Here is a 22,174-nt window from a genome sequence, read left to right on the forward strand (position 1 = left end):
AGTTCCACATCACCGCACCTGCACCTATGTGATATAAGTCTGGATCTATTACTGAATACTTATTTCTAATATGCCCCCTCAAACTATGCATGGGTTAAAACCATGTCCAGTTTGAACTTTAAAAGTCAATGCTGATTTGTAGTTAGAGCCTTTATGAAAAGATCTGCACTTGATCGTCTCCTCAAATGAATAATGGCTGAATCTCTTTGTCTTCCACTTTTTCTCAAAAATATTGGTTTATCTCTACATGCTTCATCTTTCCATGTTGAATCAGATTAGTGTAGATGGCCATAACACTCCTACAATAGTGATTTTGATATCCTTTGATGTAGGCTTGTCAACAAGTGACGAATCCATGAAACTTGCCGCAACCACTGCCATGACACACTATTCTGTCTCGGTAGTAGAATGCGCCATTGTTCTCTGCTTTTTACTAGACCAAGAGACTAAGTGCTGATCCAAATAAACATCATAACCCATAACTGATCTTCTAGAAACAAGATCAACCCGCCAATCTGCATCTAAATAAGCAATAACTCAGACAATGAGGTCTGAAGTGACGTGTGCTGGTCTAACATAAATCAACCCATCTAACACATTTCCTTTAATGTAATGCAAGACCCTCTTGACAACTTCCATGCGTCTAACCTGACGCTTGTGCATGAATTGAGATACCAGATTTACACAGTATACCACATCAAGTCAAGTAAAGGTGAGATATTGTAGTGCTCTCATGATGCTTTTATATTTCTCTGGCTCATTTTAGATCAACATCATCAACTTGAGTATCTCCTAACTGAGAATTCAATGCCAGAGGGCTTGCAATGCAACATACCACTCCTTTTTAGTGTGTCCAATGCATACTTCTATTGAGAAAGAATCAAACACTTGGGTTGTTGGTCTACTTGCACACCAAGGAAAAACTGAAGAGGTCCCCAAGTCTTTCATATGGAACAACTTGTTAAGAATCAACTTAAGCTCTTGAATCTTAAGATGGCTGCTCCTTACGATGGTAATATTAATATTATTATGATGAATAAAAAGAGAATAATCACAGTGACGACTTTGAAAACCAAGATTTCGGACAACAGTGCTAAAGGTATCAAACCATGTCCTTGATGTCTGTTTCAACCCATATATAGCTTTTTTCAATTTAAGAGCAGTTGTCCAGAGATCTCCCTCAAGGTATCCAAGTGGGTGTTCCATATATACTTCTTTAAATAAATCCTTGTAAAAAAAAAATCTTCACATCAAGCTGAAACAAATCCCATCCATGTAAAACCGCAAGTGATAATACAACTATGATGGTTCCCATTTGAACCACTGGAATGAATGTTTCATCAAAATCCAATCCATGTTGTTGTGGGTAGCCTTTAGCCACTATCCTCGCCTTGAACCGCTCAATACTTCTATTAGATCAATCTTGTACACCCAACAACAACCTACCACATTTTTATCCACTGGACTTGGAACAATTCCCTAAGTGTCACATTCATGCAGGGCAGCAAACTCTTCATTCATTGCATCGATATAATGCCATCAAGTGCAGTAGCATGAACTTGTAAATCTAATGAAAATCCAATGTTGATTTTTACATGTCTCTTTTTTTGGGACTGGAACTTAGATCTAAATATGCAAAAGCAAATCTGAAAAGAAGATTTTTTATAGGGCTCAGGAGAAATCCGATCTGAATTTGAACTCAGATCTGAATAAATACTTAGGGCACGAAAGAAATCAAATCTGAATAAAAGACTCTTAGGGCTCGATATCAATGATCAAGAAAGGGAAAAGGCAAAGGAGGAAGGAAAGAAGTCAACAAAGGATGAAATAAAAAGAGATAGAGAAGAAAAGGGAGGGAATAAAAGAATAAGTTTTAACAAGGAGTCACCTGCGACCTGCTCTGATGCCATGTGAAGATTCCCTTGTAAGTCATGCCCTGCAACACAAAGAAAAATAGAGGAAGAAAGAGAGAAAAGATACGAGAAAAGTGAGGATCGTGACCTCCTTGGGACATTCCTTTGTGTGTGTATATATATATATGTGTGTGTGTGTGTGTGTGGTGATTTACATAAATGCCCTTACAAACGATAACATAAGACAACATAACTCAATGGACTGAAATACCCCTCATAATACATGATTCAAACAAGTTCTAACTCTAACAATAAGAATCAAAGGTCTAAGGAAAAACCTTCCTTCACCAAAAACCCATGCAAAAACAGTAATCTTGCGCACATTTAATGTTTGAATCATGCTAAAAGTGAAAAAATGAGGAACAATTCCAAATTTCAGAACTTGATAAAGTCTAGAAATTATGCCAGGGAAACCTGATAGCTTGTTCCTATTTTCTAAAATCCTAAATGTATCGAATGATGGAAATGATGCTCAAACAATGAATGCAATAGGATTTGCGAGGAGACAGCAATAAAATTATGAATCATGAATATATCAAATATCTTGAAACTGCACACATAAAATATGTTAGCTGTCCCTATATCTAATAATATAGCAAAAAAAAGAGAAAATAAGGACATCTATTCCCTATTTTTCACCAAATACAAGTTTAAGGCAATACCACTTCCACATACTTCATGGTAATTTAGGATAGAGACGTTCAAGGCATGCTCATTTTATTTGAAATGCAAACTTTAATGATCTAGAAGTAAATTTTTAACAGATTGCTAGGGAACGGTTTTGAATTATGGAGGCTACAAGTGGTTGTGAGTATGTATCCAGTCCATAGTTACCAGGCAACAAAATGGATATCAGAAGCGATGCGTGAAGCAGAAGCAGGGAAGCGAGTGTTAAAAAAGTAGCATGAAACAGGAAGCAAATAAGGTTGTGAAGCAATTATGCAAGTGCATAAAAAATGAAAAGGAAACATAGAGAAAACATTATGAAGCATGGGCAGAAGCAAATAAGAAATAAACACAAGTATAAAACCAACATGTAAGCTTGCTATAAAAAAAGTATTATATTTTAATATAAAAAAATTGAGTCAGTGGAAAGTGAGTGGGAAGTTACAAGAAGCAAGAGAGAACCATCAAGGAAGCGAAAGAGAATCGATTTGGGAAACAAGGACAAAACAGGCTTCCTCCTAAAGGGAATCAAGTTTCCCATATTTGGGAAGCGGGTTTCCCAAAGCTTCCCCACCTTTTGAGTAAGTGAGGAGTTTCCCTCTTCCGAAACAAGCTTTCGAGAAAACGAGCTTACCCATGTAGCAAGAAGCTTCCGGTAACTATCAGTCCTATTGTTGAATGATGATACATCCATTTGTTTGTTGGTGCTATGATATACATCCATTTTATGTTAGGGCGATTTCACCGTTTTCTTCAGGACTTGAGTGAAACAAGAAGTGAATGAACATATGATCGTAGGAAATTTTTAAGGGATTTGTATTCGGAGACTTTAGACAGATAGACATGATCTTGAACTGGTAAATCTTGATAAAGCAAGAGAACTGGATATTGACCTATAATATTTTGAGAAATTTTCAGACATTTTCTTTCACCATTGTCTGATCCATCTTTCACTCAGTTTGCCACTTTCTTCTTTTACAAGTTCTAAACAGATTAACTGAGAGATGGCTGTTTACATGTGTAAATTACATTTCATATCATTGGAGAACTTTGTGACATTTATCTGACATTAGACCTACTGGTCAGTAGTCAGACTGAATGATCTGCAGATCTGCAATAAAAAATTGCTCCATCATTATGAATGGATCAATCATATTTTCTAATCTCTTATTCTCATAATGGTATAGAAACTGTTGTTCATGTTTCAAGATAGAATCAGTTAAACGTGTTTTCCCATGCACACTTTGAAGAACATGTCAACCTTCTCAAATATGTTTGTGATTATAATAAAATTGTACATGCTTGCTTGGAATGATATCTGAAAAAAATGTTGCTTATGATAACATATGTTTATATTTATTTACTGAACAGTTTTATGGTTCTTGCTGATCAGTTCCCATGAATATCTTGATCAAATATTTAACCATCTGTAATTCATGCACATCCAGCTCAGGATATACTTTTCTAATAATCATGATGTGTTTTTGACTTTTTGTTTGTTTCCTTCCTAACTTTTGTCTTTCTAGCTCATGTAGAAGTCTTACATCTGCTCTCATTTTTCGAGGTGTAAAGCAATATGGATCATAAGAATCAATATTGATGACAAATTCTATATAATTTTTTTCCTCCTTTTCTGGCATATGGTTTACTTTCTTTTTGGTTGTGGTGAGTTAATCTGTTGCTGTATCCTTTCCCTACAGGTTTTGAGGAAGTTTGGAATAGAGAAGTTTGAACCTATAGATGAGCATTTTGATCCACATAGACATAATGCTGTTTTTCAAGTATCCGATGCTTCAAAGCCACCTGGTACTGTTGCTGTTATCTTGAAGGTGTGTATGAATCTCTTCAAATTAAGTGCGGTTCATGGATGCACATATTACACTTGGCTCTTTTCTTTTGCCTATGGGAGGGGTTCATGCATATACTCTTATGTAGTCCCATTGTGCTGAGGTAAATTTTCATCAGCATTATGTTTCTCATATAAAATATTTCATCGCTAGTAGCCAACTGCCCTTTTCTAGTGGAGGGTAAAAACTAAATAAGGTGGTAAGTTTCCGATTGAATGTTTTTTCTATTCTTGGGATAAGGTTTTTGAAAAAAATAATCAAGACATATTTTTCATGTTATTTTTGAAATCTTGTAAAGAAAATAAAGTTTACCCACTTCAATATTGTGTTAAATTGGACGTGAAAATTATCTTAAAAAGCAATTCACCCTAGACAGTCACAAGTTGCAGTTCTGAAAATCAATTGCACACATGATCGACTACTTAAATTTTCTACTAAAAAATAATGGTTACTTTTTTAATATCTGAACGTACCCAGGATCTCTCCATACACGACAGGCATTTTCTTATATGGATAAACCTTGGGTAATTGCAAGGGAAGAAAATATAGATGTATTGTGTGTCCTATGATAAGTCCTCTTGCCAGACAGTTTTTTTCAGACTTGGATGACCTTCATGTGCATTTTGATAGTTTTTACAAAGAGTAGAAAAAGACCCAAAAACTTTTCGTAGTGTGTGCAAATGACATATTGAAGGCCATTGGATTTTTCACAAGAAAATCTGAAAATGTCTAATCTTATATCCAAACCCTTCTGTCCCTTCTTGAAATTCTTCTAACTTCCAAATTCTTGACCTTCTATTCTTGTCTTTTCGTTTTCTCAAAAGAAAAAAGGGTCCCTTTGGATTGTATATCTTATGTTGCTGTTGTCATCCTGTGAATGGTTCTGGTACCTGCAATGAGCAGAGAATGCTGGGAAAAAGAAGAAGAAGAAGAGTGAAGGAATAGAAGAAGGAGAAAGAGCAGAGGTTAGAGAGGCAAACAGGGTATCCTCATTCTATTGACCCCCTCATAGCTTATTATGGCTCATTGAAGAGGCAAAAGACTGCATTTCCCTTACAAGTTCCATAAAGTACATTTATAAAGAAAGTCAAATGAGCAAGGGGCGGCCAACCATTGTAGACTTGGGGTGAAGACATCTATCATCCACAACTTGCTTATAAGTTCCATATGTCTAACTTTGTTGATGACCTTAGTAAGCATATCTGCAACTTGACCTTGTGTCCTGATATCAGTGGTAGTGATGCGCAGACTACTTTCCCTATAGTGAGCTCTTTTGGGCATGTGGATGGTGACCAACTTAAGATCCTAGAGCAAATACAACAAAAGATCCACCAATTGCAGCTTTTGGCTCACTTTGCCATTGTTCCTTCCTCTTCTGTCCCTACTTCTTCTAGCCTTTGCAGACATCTGTGACGGTTCACTTAGGTGGTTGATAGACTGAAGAGCATCATGTCATATGACAACTCATGTGTTTAAATAAATGAAAAGTGAATCAGGAATAATGTGGCCATTATTATACTTAATTAGCATTAAGTATAGATTATATTTTTAATTTACCATTTCTTGCTAATTATGGTTTAATTGACATTTATGAGTTAACTGGCATATAATTGCTAATTTTAATTAATTCATAATTATTAATTATATTTAATTAGGCATTTAATTGTTCATTTGATTTAATTGACATTTAATGCTAACTATATTGTTAAGCATCTTTAATTATGCAATTAATTAAGATAGTAATTTAAATATAATTAAAAATTAATTAGCAATTTATATAATTTAAATAAGGTTTAAAATTTGCCCAAATTGGAATTTGTTGGACCCATGTGGGTTTGGATCCATTGGAGTTGTATCTCATTTTGGACCCACTTGGACTTGGAGCACTTAAAATAGGTCCAAGTGAGAGAACCTTCTAGAAAAGGAATCAAGAGGCAGTACTGCATTTATGGGATTAGGGTTCAAGCAAAGCTTTCATGATCCTGCATTATTTGTAGTATCTTCCAATGCTTAGTTGTCAAAAGTTGTGCCTAGGCTCCGCCTAGGCTGCCCTTGGCTAGCTAGGCATAGGGCCATCACCTAGGCTTATGGTTCTAGGTGGTAGGGCTCTCTTTTTTTACCTAGGCTGCCTAGGTAGTCCTTAGGCTATCTATCCCTAAGCCGCAGGGACATAGCTGTCATGTTTTTTTTTCTTTTTCTTCTTCCTCCCTCCTCAAAAACTTTTTTTTATTCTCATTTGCTTCAATTGTTTTTCTTTTTTACCGTATTTTTTTTCTTCCTCCTCCTTTCACCCCTTCGCTTAGTTGTCAAAGGCGGAGCCTAGGCAGCCTAGCGGAGGTAGTCTCTCGGTCTTATGCACAGTTGCATACACATATATGTTTTTTGTGTAAATGTATATAATTATATATATTAAATATCATAAACATATATTATAAATTTACAGTATTTTATTTTTTAATTATATATATACATATCTGTGTACTTAATTCATATATAATCTATAAGCGTATGAGTTATCTATTTGATTGTTTTTATATAATATACTTGCTTTACAGTGTTCAACAACATATTATTTGTCTATTGTTTATTGTTGATTGATTTTATGTTGTATACATGTTATTAATTTTAGTAGTTTGTTTACATATTTTATATTTAGTTAATTATTTTTTTTATTTGGGGTATTGCCTAATCCGCCTAGGCTTCGCCTAGTCTTTTTAGGGGCTCATCGCCTAGGCTCCGCCTAGTGCCTTTGACAACTAAGTTCCAATGTTGTACATATCGTACGATACATATCGTTACTATGAGGAATAGCGATACACAATATGAGTGTGTATTTGTACCGTATGTATTGTATGATATAAGCCAATATCATACCGTAAAATATGGGGTGTATCATACGATACATGGTCAACACACTTAAGAAGGGGTTGAATCATAATTTTTCAGTTTTTTGTTTTAAAGACCTCTTGAAAGTCGACTCCATCATTTGTGTAGAAGCCATTAGAGAGGTATCCACCTTAGGACTCGTGATAGCGATTTGAGGGCCGATTCGTGTGCAAGGGAGAGGGCTTTTGCAGTTTGCTATAGTAAAAATACATTTTCACCATTTTTCTACTCAAGAAAGTGGGTTAAAGTAACTTTTTTTATTATGAGTAAAATTACAATGCTACCCTCAAAAAAATGATGATTTATATCAAGGTAGAAATAAGGCTCCACACTCCTCCAACAAAGATGACATTAGATGATCTCTCATGGCAATGAGGCACTCAAGTAATGAGTGAAAATCGAATGCAACTATTGCCATATTATTTTTGCTTATTTAATATGAAAGTATAAGTCTTGTGGCATGTTCTTAATTGCAAGATATTTAATCTTTTGCATTGTTCTTGTGAGATAGTGGATGTTTGATGATGTCTATGTGGCTCATAGAGACATCAATGCTTCGTATGTGATTTTATGGTTGTATTTTGTGCAATTCATCATTGTTTCATGTGTTATGATTTTTTTTTAGATTTTTTGCTAGTTTTCTTTTATTTTTCATGATTTTTTTGTATTTGTATTAAAAATTATGATTTTTTACGATATAATATAATACTATACACATCTTATTTTGGGCCCGACCGATATGGGTAGGGGTGTCAACGGGCCGGGTTTAGAGTCCAGGTATGGTGACAAATAAGAAGACTCGATTAAGACCTGGGTCCGGACTTGAAGGGCCGATTAATACATGGACTTGGGTGTAGTTTGTGAAATTTTATACTAGACTCGGGTCCGACCCGAGTTTCAATTAAGACCCACAATTTTTCGATATAAATATGATAAAAAAATATTATTTTACTAGGTATGGTCCAGGTCTGGTTCATGTAGTTCTTATTGGCTCTGGGTATGGTTTCTCTTATAGTAGACCCGATTAGATCCGGGTCTGGACCAGATACCATACCCAAAAATCTAGTCTAAGTCTAGTTCCACCATAAAAGAGATAAATTGGTTGTAAGTGTTTTGTACTCTTACATAAAAGAAATAAATTGTTTCCTAAAGCCATTGAATGTGTGTTCATGGGTTATTGAGAAAACAAAAAAGGATATAGATGTTTTGACTCTAAGAGTAACAAACTATATGTTTCTAAAGTTGTAACCGTTTTGAAAAATAAAAACTGTTTTGAGAGAACCAAAAAAAATAATGTAGCAGATTACACTTTTCTATTTGACTTCTTGCCACAGGAAGAGTTGACTTCTTGTGATGATTCTTTGAATGATAACGATGATAATACCTTGAATGATAATGAAAATGGTGATGATAATATGCATTCAAATAATGAGAATGTAGATCATCTATAAGAAATAATGATATTGTTGATAAACCCATATAAATATATACCCGACATGAGCAAATGAATCCTTTAAATGCTTTAGAAAAATATTCACAAAACTCATCTTTAGAAGAAACCTCTCTTAGAAGATCCAATCGTGCCTCAAACCCACCAAATTATAGAACATGTTTAATAGCTTTATATTTCTTTCATGAACCATCATAATATAATGAAGCAAAAAATCTTTCACAATGGGTTAAGTAATAAATATAGAATTTAAAGCCCTTGAAAAGGCTAAAACATGATAAATAACTTCATTACTCATAGGGAAGAAATCTATAGGATGTAGATGAGTTTTTAAGGTTAAAACCAAGAGTGATGAGACTTTAGAAATATATAAAGCTAAGTTAGTGGCCAAAGGGTACTCTAAAAAATATGAAATTGACTATGAATAAACCTCTGTCTCAGTAGCTAAAATGACTAGTGTTAGAACACTCGTAGCCATTGCATCTATCCAAAAATGACCCATATACCAACTAAATGTTAAAAATGTTTTTCTAAACAGTGAATTAAATGAGGAAGTTTACATAGATTTTTCGTCGCGGTTTTGTATTGAAAAAGGAAAAATCTTTAAACTTATGGTCTTGATCAAGCTCCTAAAGCTTAGCATGATAAATTTAGTAATATAATGAATCATCTGGGTTTTCATTTTTCTTACACTGACACTGCTCTTTTTGTCAAAAGTACAGGTTCTAAAGTTATTCTTCTACTTTATATAGATCAAGTAGGAAGTCAATGATATTAAAAATATTTTAAAAGAAAATTTTGATGTTTGACTTAGGCTTTTTAAGATATTTCTTAGGCATTGAAGTTGTGTGCTCTCCTTGAGGGTATATTCTTTCTTAAATAAAACTTGTTGCTGATATTTGTACTAAGTCTGATATTTCAAACGACAAGAAGATAAAAATCCCTGAAGTGATTAATGATAAATTAAGGCTGAAAGATGGGACTCTGCACGAAGATCCTACACCTTACCGCCAACTTGTTGGGTCTCTCTCTTGTCTATCACTCACCCAGATATAACTCCTGCAATTCACTCTGTCAGCCAGTTTCAACATACTCCGACCACTGTGCACATGAGTGTTGTATTAAGAATTGTTAGATATATCAAGAGTACTATAACAAAGGGAGTTTTCTTAAATCTTCATTAGATTTACATGCTTATACTGGGAGGAAATCTCAATGATATAGTCTCAATTAGGGGTGGCAATCGGGTCGGGTTGGCGGGTCGTGTCGGCGGGTCAGCATACCTCAACATGAACCCGACCCGTTTATTAAACGGGTCGGCTGTGGCGAACACGAACCCGACCCATTTATTAAACGGGTAACCTGACACGACACAGTTAACCCGTTTAATAAACGGGTTGGGTCGAGTAAACGGGTTGGCAGGTTAGCGGGTCGAGTTCGTGTTAGCGGGCGGGTCAGGGTCGGTAAACAGGTTGGCGGGTCGGGTTCGGGTAAAAGGGTTGACCCGCCCGCCTAACCCATTTATTAAACGGGTCAGCCAGGTTGGCAGGTTGGCATACCCCTAACACGAACCCGACCCGTTTAATAAACGGGTTAGACGGGTCGACCCGTTTACGACACAAACCCGTTTAAGCCAAACCCGAACCCGCCTAAGAAGCGGGTTGGCGGGTCGTGTCAGATTTTGCCACTCCTAGTCTCAATTGCGGGTTTTTGTGTATTTTTAGATGACTCTTTGATTTCGTGGAGATGCAAGAAGCATAAAAAAGTATCCCTATCTTCAACAGAAGCTGAATATCACGTGATGGCTACGACAACTATGGAGCTTCTAAGGCTAAGAAGCCTTTTTAGAGACATGGGGATAATAATCTCGAAACCTTCGAAGAAGTGCATTTGATAATAAGAGTGCAATTTATATTACAAGTAACTACACCTTCCATGAGCGAATCAAAAACATTTAGATGGATTGTCATTATGTTCGTGATGAATATCTGAGCGGTACCATTGAGTTGTCGTATGTTACATCAGAGTACCAACTAGCTGACTTTTTCATCAAGGCTCTTCCTGCTCCTCGGTTTATTTTTCTTCTTAACAAACTTTCAGTTACTTTGCCGTAAGTTTGAGGGGGTGCTAAAATATGTGTATATGTCTATATATACTTATGCACACACACACACATATATTTTGGTATTGTAATAGTTAAATGCCTTATAGGGGTATTTTTGTCTTTTCACATGTAATAAATACTGTTTATTAAAAACAATATTTTTCTTCTTTTATTATTTTCTTTTTACTTTTCCCTTTTTTTGTAATTAGGGAGTTCCTTGAGGGCCTCTATGGTCTTTTAGACCATAGAGTTGTTGGGAGCTCCCCATGGTCACTCTCTCTCCTTTTGTGTATAAATAGGGGTTCTCTCCCTCTTATTCTCTCAATGCTTTTTCAAGCATATTATCAATAAATCTCTTGTTCTTTTATTTGTTTGTGCTGCCCTTAGTTGGCACATTATATTGTCCCTTAGTGGACTTGTGCTTTTGCACTCTTGTGTTTGTGTTGTGCCTTTGCATTGTCAACTCTTGGACTTGTAGTGTCTTTGCACTTTGTTCTTGTAATTCCGCTTACTTCATTACACGATGATTATGGATCTTCTCGATGCAATTCAAAATTCTTTTGTTCACTTCCTTGTCCATTTTAAACGTAGGCGAGTATCTAAATGCAAGTTTCGAATAGTATGTTGTAGCATGAAGAGGTTGATGAAATTGTTCAGGCCACCTATGATCAATGATGTGCTAAATATGCTTCTAGAGTTTTTTCTTCCCATTCAAGTTATCTCTAATGACCTCTTTTGCTTTAGCCATAGTCTCAAAAAAATAATGCATAGTTGGTCTCTTTTCACTATCTACCAATCTAAGCACTTTCACCAAAGGTATGATTATTCTTAACAACCTCACGTAGGAGTCTCAGAATTTACTTCTAAATACAATATCTACAAAAAATTTTGGCTTTATTTTTGTATACATTGGGATATGCATTTTACTCATCTGATGAAAACATTTTTTTGAGTGCAGCTCTATTCTTTACTAGACTTTGCATTGTAAAAAAGTTTGTAGCAAATCTAATAATTGTACTATGAATCAACTCAACACCGTTGATATACTTTCTCATTAAGCTCAAAATTCATGAACGAATATAAATAAATTTTGTAATTTTTTGGCAAGATTCAACTGTTTGTTATCTCATCCATGCTTCCAACTTCTTCAAGCATGATGTCTATACAGTGGGCAACACATGGGGTCCAAAAGAATGTCCCATAATTTTTTGCCAATTGTTTACTTGTTGCACTGTAATTTGTTGCATTATCCATGATAAAATGGATTATATTTTTAGGCTCAACCTCATCCACAACCTCATCAAACGCCTTAAACATTATATTTTCTGTCTTGGGCATATTAGACAGATCAATTGATTTTAAAAAACATTGTTCCCTTGGGGCAATAGATAAGTAAATTTATTAAGGTATGTGGCTTGCTACCAGTCCACCCATTTGCCATGATGTTGCACTCAATTTCCTTGCAGGACTATCTCATCTCATTACAATATACCTTCATTGCCTTAATATTTACATCTAGAATTTTTTCTCTCAAATCATGATATGAAGCTATTTTATATGTAGGCCCGATAATGGTTATGGCATCTAACATTGACTGGAAATGAAATGAATTTGCTGCATTGAAAGAAATGCATACATCATAAAACCATCTCCCAATCGCAAGTTTGACTAAATGTTTAGCGGTCATAACAGTGCAAATGTCGAGCTGCGACCCAGGGGCAGTTCTAAATGGAAAAAAACTCCTAATGGAGCCTTCAACTTCACCTCTAGAAGAACTCCCTCCTCCTCTTATCTTTCTACTCATACCACTACTGCCAGCACTAGCCATATGTTTCCCCTTTTATTGTAGAGATTCCTACTTCTAATGCTATCCTACGGGTTTTAGGATCAAAAGTGGGTAGTTGTAATGAAATATGCAAAAAAGCAAATACAAAGTGCACAAACACTATTACAAGTCCAATAAAGAACATTACAAAACCACTAAGGTACTACACAAGCACAAAGTGCATATATAAGACTTTAAATAGTCAAAACAATAACACGATAACATAAAAAATATAATCTTTATTTAGTAGAATGCTTAGAAAAAACATTGAAAACAAATGGGGGGTTTTACCCCTATTTATATACTAGAGGTAGTCTCAATAGAGCTGTTGGAACAAAGGTTGTAAGTATTGTATCGTTACCCGTATCGGTCAAGCCCAAAGTAACACAATATCATATTGTAACTGTATCGTAATTTTTTAATAAAAAATTTCTAAAATTTTCAAAAAAATAAAAAAATTTAGCAAAAAAATTAAAAATATCATATCACATAAAACAGTGATTGCACAAATTAAAACCATAAAATAACATATGAAGGCAACTACATAATTTAAATTAATAACAAACCATGCAACTGATAACTGACAATGTAAATAAAAGGCAACTACATAATCTAAATTTTAAACATAGTTAAAGCCTTAACTAACAATATTAAATTCACATCCAAGCCATACTAAAATGTAGTAAGTCATAACTAAACTACTAAGAGTTCATGATAACTAAAAATATTGCATTTAACCAACATCTTACATGCCAATCTTCATCTTTAAAGTTCTAAACTATAAAGATCCTAAAACCAAACTATCTTCTAGAGCCTATTTGCCAAACTATACCGTTTTGTACAATACAGTATCAATGCACTTAAAAAAGGCCGAAAGTTGTCTTTTTTTCATTTTGGGTTTAGAAGGCCTCTTGAGGGCTGAGTTCTCTATATGTCTAGAGTCTGTTAAAAGGGAACCTAGGCACCTTAGGTTCCGTGAGATCGATTTGAGGACCAATTCGTGGGCAATGGAGAGGGATTTTATGAATTTTCATAATTTTTGCACTCAATGAAGTGGGGTTAAGGTACAAAATCTCTATTCTTTGCTTCTTATTTAGTGTTTTTGGGGAAAGGTGTATTTCGTACTTCTTATTTTTTGCTTCTTATTGAGTCTTTTAATTGGTTCTATATTTTATTTTAGATCCTTCGATGTCGTCTTCACATTCATGTCATAGAGATGATCCTGCATGGCAATACTAAAGAAGCATTGATGATGTACCACAACTAGGGTCACCATTGAATTTGAGGTGTTTGATTTGTGACACTATTATTAGAGGTGGATTGCATAGTTTAAGCAATATATTGCAGGTCAACATCAAAATATACGTCCATGTGATTCTCCATTTATTTCTGTCACTTTTTGTGCTGATGTTATTGCTGAACTAGAAGAAATTCAAAGAAGAAGAATTTTGCAAAAATGCAAAGATGGACTTCCAACTATTGTTCCAGATTTTGAATATGATGATGATGACCCAATTGCCAAAAAAATAGCTGAAGATAAAGAGATCATTGCACGACAGTTGGATGCAACACTGATGAAATATTGTCCTAATGTTTGGCAAATAGGCTCTAGAAGATAGTTTAGTTTTAGGATCTTTATAGTTTAGAACTTTAGAGATGAAGATTGGCATCTAAGACGTTGGTTAAATGTAATATTTTTAGTTATCATGAACTCTTAGTAATTTAGTTATGACTTATTACATTTTAGTATGACTTGTGAATTTAATATTGTTAGTTAAGACTTTAATTGTGTTTAAAATTCAGATTATGTAGTTGCCTTTTATTTACATTGTCAGTTATCAATTGCATGGTTGTTATTAATTTAAATTATGTAGTTGCCTTCATATGTGATTTTATGATTGTATTTTGTGCAATTCATCATTGTTTTATGTGATGATTTTTTAGAATTTTTGCTATTTTTTTTTAGTTTTCAGATTTTTTTTAATATTTTTTATTAAAAATTTACGATATGATATGATACAATACAATGTTACTTTGGGCTCGACCGGTACGGGTAACGATACAACCTTGCTTACTGTGTAAACACTGAAAGTTTGAAAGTAAAAAAAGAAAACAAAAGAATGGATCCAAGTCTTCGATGATAATCTTCTTCAAATGCTTGCATCGTCTATCTCCATCTTCATGATGCATCAAAGATATTATTTTTTTCTCAACCCATAGCATCTTTAAGAACCTGTAGAGAGAACAAAACAAAGGTTCCAACTGCACAAAGGAAGATATTCTTACCAAATAGTTATTATACAAAAACCGTTTTAACCCAACTCTAGAAAAAATAGATATAAAATACATGTATTTAGATTCAAAACAAATATATATATTTTGAGCAAGAATAATTCTGATTAATTCATATATATGAAGTGAGGATGGTTAAGTTCCTCAACAAAACTTAAATAATTTTTAAAATGAATCATTTATGTATCTTAAGCAATAATTTGAAGATTTTAAAAACATTAGTAACAATTCAAGTAAGGTACAATAGCCATTAAGGAAAACACAAGGAATATACTTCAAAATCAATTTTTAAGAATTTATTGTTTAGACAATTATAACCATAAAAAACATATTTTCATAAATTCTGATCATAGTAGAATTTTGATCACTAAAAATAAAAAAACAAGTACATATTAGAAACCCAAGAGAGTGTTTCTACAATGAGATACAAAACAAAGTGGTCACTTATGGACCAAGAACACCCTCACAATGAAGATACACAACTCACTAGGAATCACAAGCACAAAATATAAAATGTTTTCATTAACAAAATGCTTAAAAACACACATATTTAGACATAAAATATAAACAATTTTGCAATAATGTTTCAAAGGATTGGGTAAACATTTCAAATAAGATACCAATCATTAATTATACTAAGCAAAATACATGTATATCAAATGTAAGAACTAAAAGAAGTTTAAAATAAATGAGGAATTAATTAAATTCATACAAAAATGCAAGACGACCAACATGGAACAAATCTCAATATTCTCAACATATATATCCAACATGCAATTAAAGCATATTCAATTCATGTAATAATGCATGAAAATTTTTCAATGAATAACTATTTTTTCATACAAGGAAAAAGCAGTGAAAAAAATTAGAAAGTTCATGGAGAGATTTTTAAAAATCCCACCTAACAAAAGGAATGATATTTGCAAATTTCAACACCAATTTGATCACCACAAGCAACCCGCTCTTTGACCTCTAACTCAAAATCCTCAAAATTCAAGTGTATCAATGCATAGGACAAGAGATCAAACACAAATGTCAACAATAACCATACCAGTAACCATGCACCAACAATACTGGCTATTTGACAATACAAACCAACTACAACTACCAGAGGTGCACATTCCTCACCTCACAAATAATTGTAAAACTGCAAACAACATCAGTTTCAATGGGTGCATATAACTCACCACACTGATAAAACAAAATCTTTTATCTAAAGGAAAAAATTACTCAAATAAGAAGAGAGTGGAGAAAGCTAGAAAGGTAATAATACTGTAATGAAGACAAACTAATGTTAAGCAAGAAGATTTGAACAAAAATATTCAAATAAAAACAATAACTTTTGCGATAATATGAGATTTAATCCTTAAGAACCAAAATTGTCAAAAGCCATCACTAACAAACTCACCTCCATCCATAATAACATTAGAGTCATCACTAACAAAAAATTGATACGAGCATCTAATAAACAACAAAAGTCAAAAAGACAAATGAGTGATACAACACACTCATAGTACCAGAGGTCCATCAACTATCAGTCAGAGCCAAAACATTAGCAATCTATACTGATAAGAAGACAAAGGTGCACACATAACTCACTTCAACAACTAACTCTGATTCCACAACACAGAGGTGCACAAAACATAGAACCAGAGGTCAATAAACTATCAGTTAGAGCCAAAAAATTGGCAATCTATACTGACAAGACAAAGGTTCACACATAACTCACCTCAACAACTATGGCTCCACAACATAGAAGTGCATACAACACACCTCAATAAGGCCAAACAAATAATAATGGATGTATCGAAAGAAGAGTGATGGACCAAGCCATATAAAGAGGCAAAAAGGAAAACCTTGAAATACATTTCAAGGAACAATAACCAATTTAAGTAAAACCCTCAAATAAGTTTAGAAAAAACATGCAATAAATGAAATCATATGACAAGATAAAATGTTCACCAATGAGAGTCTTTAACATGAATGTCCATCAATAGATACAAAATGGACAAGAACAAAAGTGAACCACAAAAAGTACACTTACAAAACCCACAAAGAGAAAACACAGGGAAGGTTCTAAAAAAACACAAATTTTATTAATACCAACTAAAGAATAAAATAACCTTCAATCACGAACCAAAATGTCAACTAATATCAAGTGAACAAACACAAAAGTGTTCTCTAAGGAACACTCTAGCAAAAACCCACAAAGGGGTACACACAAGAAGGCTTACATGATAAAAAATAATATTTTATTGAGTATCACAAGCATGCAAGAAGCATAATACTTAAAACTCATATAAGGTAACATGAAAAAAAACATGTAAGATGACGTTCCTTAAAGAGCCATGAGTCTAAGTATCACAATCACAAGGCATAAACCATTCAAGTGCAATTAAACTACCTCCAAATTGGGCACAATCACAAGAGCCACTAAAAGGGCTAGCAAGAGAACAAACAATAACATAAATATTTTTAATAATTTTAAAAGGCACACTTAAAAAGCATTCATAAACCTCATAGAGGAGTTCAACATAAATTGCACAAGGATGAGCGCATAATTCTCATAAAAGAACAAGTTTTGCATGAAGAAATCATGCTCAATTCCTTATACACGAATAGACAAACTCATTCGTCAATGTGTATGTAAGACAATCACAAGTGCACAAGGATCATATATCAATATGAAAAATTATTTATTCAAATTTCAAAATAACAAGATATCCATGATCACTAGTACCCTAACCACATAATCTTTAATACTAAGTAAAGTATTTTATGTTTCACATAAGAATACATCAAAGAGAAAAGAAAGAAATTCAAACACAAGTTAAGCAAAACATCATGAAATCATACTTGTGAACGACACACAAAACCATTTAAAAATAAATATTTCAAATCATTTTAAAATATTTAACAATATTAAGAAACAAAACAAAGTCCAACAAAAAACACAATAAATTTGAAGTCATACATAAGAACATGTTTTGACATTTATAACCATGAAGTGCTCGAATAAAGCATCTAAGTGCCAAAAAATACATGCTCAAGAATACTAGATCATATACGTGTATATATATATATATATATATATATATATATTAAATAAAGAAAGTTTAAAAACCTAAGATTCAAACTATATCTCATAAAAGCATACATGTATATAAATATCATTTCACAAAACCAAATAAATATTATAAACCTTATAAAACATTAATAAAAATAAATTCAACAATAAATTTGAAAAGCATTTAAAGATTTAGTTTTAACAAAAATTACGAATAATTTTTCAAAGCTAAGAAAACGAGTGCTTTCTCATGCATAATGCATGAGATAAACAACTCAAGTAAAAATAAAGATTTAAGATAATGCCGGGTCATGATCTCCCTTGAATCCAAGCCATACATCGATCACGATTTCTTCACAAAGCACGAACACAAACTAAAGAATCTCAAGACCCAAAAAGGCAAAATACCAAGAAAAAAATTCTTGGCTCTGATACCACGAAATGGAATATGCGAAAAAACAAATACAAAGTGCACAAGCACTATTACAAGTCCAATAAAGAACATTACAAAAGCTCTAAGACACTACACAAGCACAAAGTGCATATACAAGACTTCAAAGAGTCAAAACAATAACACAAAATATAAAAAATATAATCTTTATTGAGTAGAATGCTTAGGAAAAGCATTAGAAACAAATGGGGTTTTTTACTCTTATTTATACACAAGAGTAGTCTCAATAGAGCCGTTGGAACAATCCAACAGCTAGAAATAGAGTTGTTGGACTGTTCCAACATCTCTATTGACTAGTCAACTCTATATTAACTAGTCCAAAAAGAACCTAACTAAAAGAGTCCCTCAAAACCAAGGCAATTTAAAAAATTAAAAAAAAAATAAATAAATACAAAACTGTCCCTATAGGACAGACCTATATACAAAAACTAAAAGAGCTAAAATGCCCTTGATGGACATTACTTATAAGTATAACAACAAGATTATATATATATATATATATATATATATATATATATATATATTAACAAGCTCATTCTCATCTTAAATACCCTCCCATGGCTGCGCATACTCCATTTCTGCATAACTCATTTCCTTCTCTTGTTTTTTTCTCTTAAATTGCTATGCAACTGTTGGCATTGCCATTTCATGACTTTCGAAAAATCTCTTGACGTGCATGGACAATATTGTGATGTGTCACAAATGATGCTTCAGCCAAGACACACCACCAGAAAAAGTATTATAACAATAGTTGCACTCGCTTTTCAATCGATTCCCACATTAATTGAGTGCTCCATTGCCATGCCGAGTCATTTGAGACCATCTTTCTTTAAAAAACTCAACAAGAAGCAAAAAATGAAGATTTTGATACCTTAACTCACTTTCTCGAGTCAAAAATGGGTGGAAATGTACTTTTACGCGGGAAAATCGCAAAATCCCTAAAAAGAATCGCCCCCCAAAGCGCTCTCAAGCCTCCTAGGGTGTGTGGGTTCCCTTTTAATGGCCTCTATGCAAATGAGAGCACCGGCCTTTGGGAGGGTTTTTAAACCCCAAACTAAAAAATAGGGTTTTGGTATTTTTTTTAAGTGAGTCGAGGATGTATCATGGTGTATTGTATGATACGGGAGTGTATCGTACAGTACACAGTACACCTGATACAGATATAATACACACACATGATATGAGTGTGTATAATGTCAAAATTCTTGAAGGCTATGATACGTATCGTACTGTTTCACACAATACCGTACGATACTTACAACACTAATTGACAAGGAACTAGAGCTCACTCCTCCACTCGAATAAAGAGGGCATGCTCACTACAACTCAGGGTCTACAAAATAAACAAAAAATTTACAACAGCGTACCACCCAAGCAATGACTAAAATACATAATAAAATAAGCAAAATGCAATGTTGCCAACCAATGGGACACCCAAGAGAAGAAAGACAAAAATACCCTAGGCACTCACAACTTAACATAAACCTTTTAGAGTCTGAATTACTTTGTCTTGTTCAAAAACCAGATTACTAATGGCTGTAAGTTGATAAGTTATATATTTCATCTATTTAAATATTCAACAACACTCTGTTCACAAACTTTCTTTCAGCTGAAAGAACTGGGGAATTGATATCTAAGTAAACCACTTGTGTGGGAGACAAATAGCTCGTGCACACTGCAACAATCAGGAACTTGGACCAAAACTTTAGATGAAAGGGTTGAGGTGGCATAGGCTACTGCAATCTGACCATTCCTGACCCAATCTGAGTATACTGGATCTGTCATGAAATGGTGACATTAGCTCCATTCTTGTTGGTTTCTTCACAAGATAACATCTCAGGTAGAACAATGATTAAATGCACCATCTAGTTGGCCATCAGACCCAGGCTACAGATAAAAGGAGAAATTAGTTTATTCCAAGTCAAGAAGTTGGGAGAGTTTAATCTTTTTGGAATTAATTGGGCAATGAAGTGATAGTTGCCACAAGTGATTTAGGAATAAGAAAACAAATGTGAGGGTGAAAGAATATAGGAACTATGGCATCATTTCTTTTGAGAAATAGGATTAAATGCAGCAAAAAGATCTGCAAACTGTGTTGCAGAATGCCAGAGAGTTGCTGACATCAGCCCAAAACAAAACACTGTTTTTTCTTCAGAAAATAGGTTCTGACTAGGTCTAATACCTCTATCTGATTAGAAAGAAAGAAAGACAGAAGAAAAAGGGGAAAGGGTGGAGAAAGTAAGGAAGGAAAAACAGCAAAGAGATCAAGATGAGAAGAGGAAAGGAAGAGAATAAGAAAATAGGAAGAAAGAAAGAAGACCAAGATCTATGAGAGAGAAGCAATGGGGGTTTGAAGGTACCTTGCCCTAGATATCTCCCAGCATTGTACCATGACAGGAAGATGCTTGGTCTAGTTAGTCTTAAAAACCTGCAAATCCAAAGTGAATGCTAGAAATAGACAGAAATAGAGAAGAATAAGGGAGAAAGAAGAGGGGACATGAGAGATTGAAAGGCCCTAAAAACTGAATACTTGGTGATGTATCTTCCCCTTTTATTTTCTCTCTTTAATGACTTTAAGGGTATTTTTCTGTAAAAGACGAAATATAAACAAGAATAACTTGGGAAAAAACAGCTATAGATTTATGAATTACAGGTCTGCACTATCACAAAATAATAACCTCTCTCTTCCAGTAAAATGTCTTGTCTACCTTAGTATAGACTGTACGGAAAGCATTGTTATGGGTACTTGATACTTTTTTTTAAACATGAAAGAAAATTGTTCATAATAGATATTTCGTTATCATTTTCTTACATAAGCATGGGGTGTACCTCCGAGTTTCACATTATGGACCCAGCCACTGGAGGCCACACTCATTTGCATCTTTTCCTTTTTTCTGGTTCTTCTATTTGTATCAACCTCTATGAGGGTGTCTCATTTCTTCATTTATTTTTCTTTATCGTTTTCTTGTTTTTCAATAATTTTTTAAGGATATGCTAGTGTTTATATGTTGATCACAATTTGCAGTCAGGATACACATTGTATGACCGGATTATCCGCCCAGCTGAAGTTGGTGTCACAGCAGCTGCTCCAAGTAAGGAAGCAGAAGAAAGGTCTGGAGCGTAATAAGCTGGCCATGTGAATTCGAATTAACCAGAAAATGTTCTACATATAGCATTAGCTGTCAGGAAATCTGTTAAATTTGAACGATTCGTCTGGCTTTGGTTTTGTCACCCAACTGCTTTTCTGTTGATGGCAGGGAAATTTTGAGTTGTAGCCCAAAGAATATTGTTCTTCTTTCCCTTCTTAGCCAATATACTTGAAATAATTCGAGTACCTTGCTTGTTTTTGTTTAGTTATTAAACTGATCCAGTTTTGTAATTTTATGCAATCATGCTGAGCGATGTCTAACTCCATTTTTGCTTCAAATGTCGTGTTCTGAGAAGATAAATATGTCGCTTTGTATATTCTTAAAGGGTATATAGATGGGCAATACCTATCCATGTGAAATAAAAGAAAACATGCGGGTTTGATAAAGAATAGCATATTCATCATCTACCTATAATCTTTGGTTTTTGTGACTTGGTGTTTTACATCATTTTATCAAGCTAAGCTAACGTACATGCACGACTGTGCACATGTGCGTGTGCTCTCATTCATGGCTCTTGATGTGTA

At 34.0% G+C, this 22,174-nt stretch overlaps 1 protein-coding gene across 2 annotated transcripts in view; it reads left to right on the forward strand.

Annotated features, from left to right (window-relative positions):
- LOC149830212 (grpE protein homolog 2, mitochondrial-like) overlaps positions 1-21,928 on the forward strand; it is a 37,651-nt gene extending 15,723 nt beyond the window's left edge. For both annotated transcript variants that reach the window (XM_090015743.1, XM_090015744.1), the window contains 2 exons: positions 4,278-4,408; positions 21,527-21,928. In XM_090015743.1, coding sequence (XP_089871869.1) covers positions 4,278-4,408; positions 21,527-21,625 — 230 coding nt within the window. In that variant the 3' untranslated portion in view covers positions 21,626-21,928. The remainder of the gene's footprint in view (positions 1-4,277; positions 4,409-21,526) is intronic.
- Positions 21,929-22,174: the final 246 nt, after the last annotated feature.

Source organism: Nuphar pumila, chromosome 8, assembly GCF_984573655.1.
Source record: "Nuphar pumila chromosome 8, dmNupPumi1.hap1.1, whole genome shotgun sequence".
NCBI classification, from domain to species: Eukaryota; Viridiplantae; Streptophyta; class Magnoliopsida; order Nymphaeales; family Nymphaeaceae; genus Nuphar; species Nuphar pumila.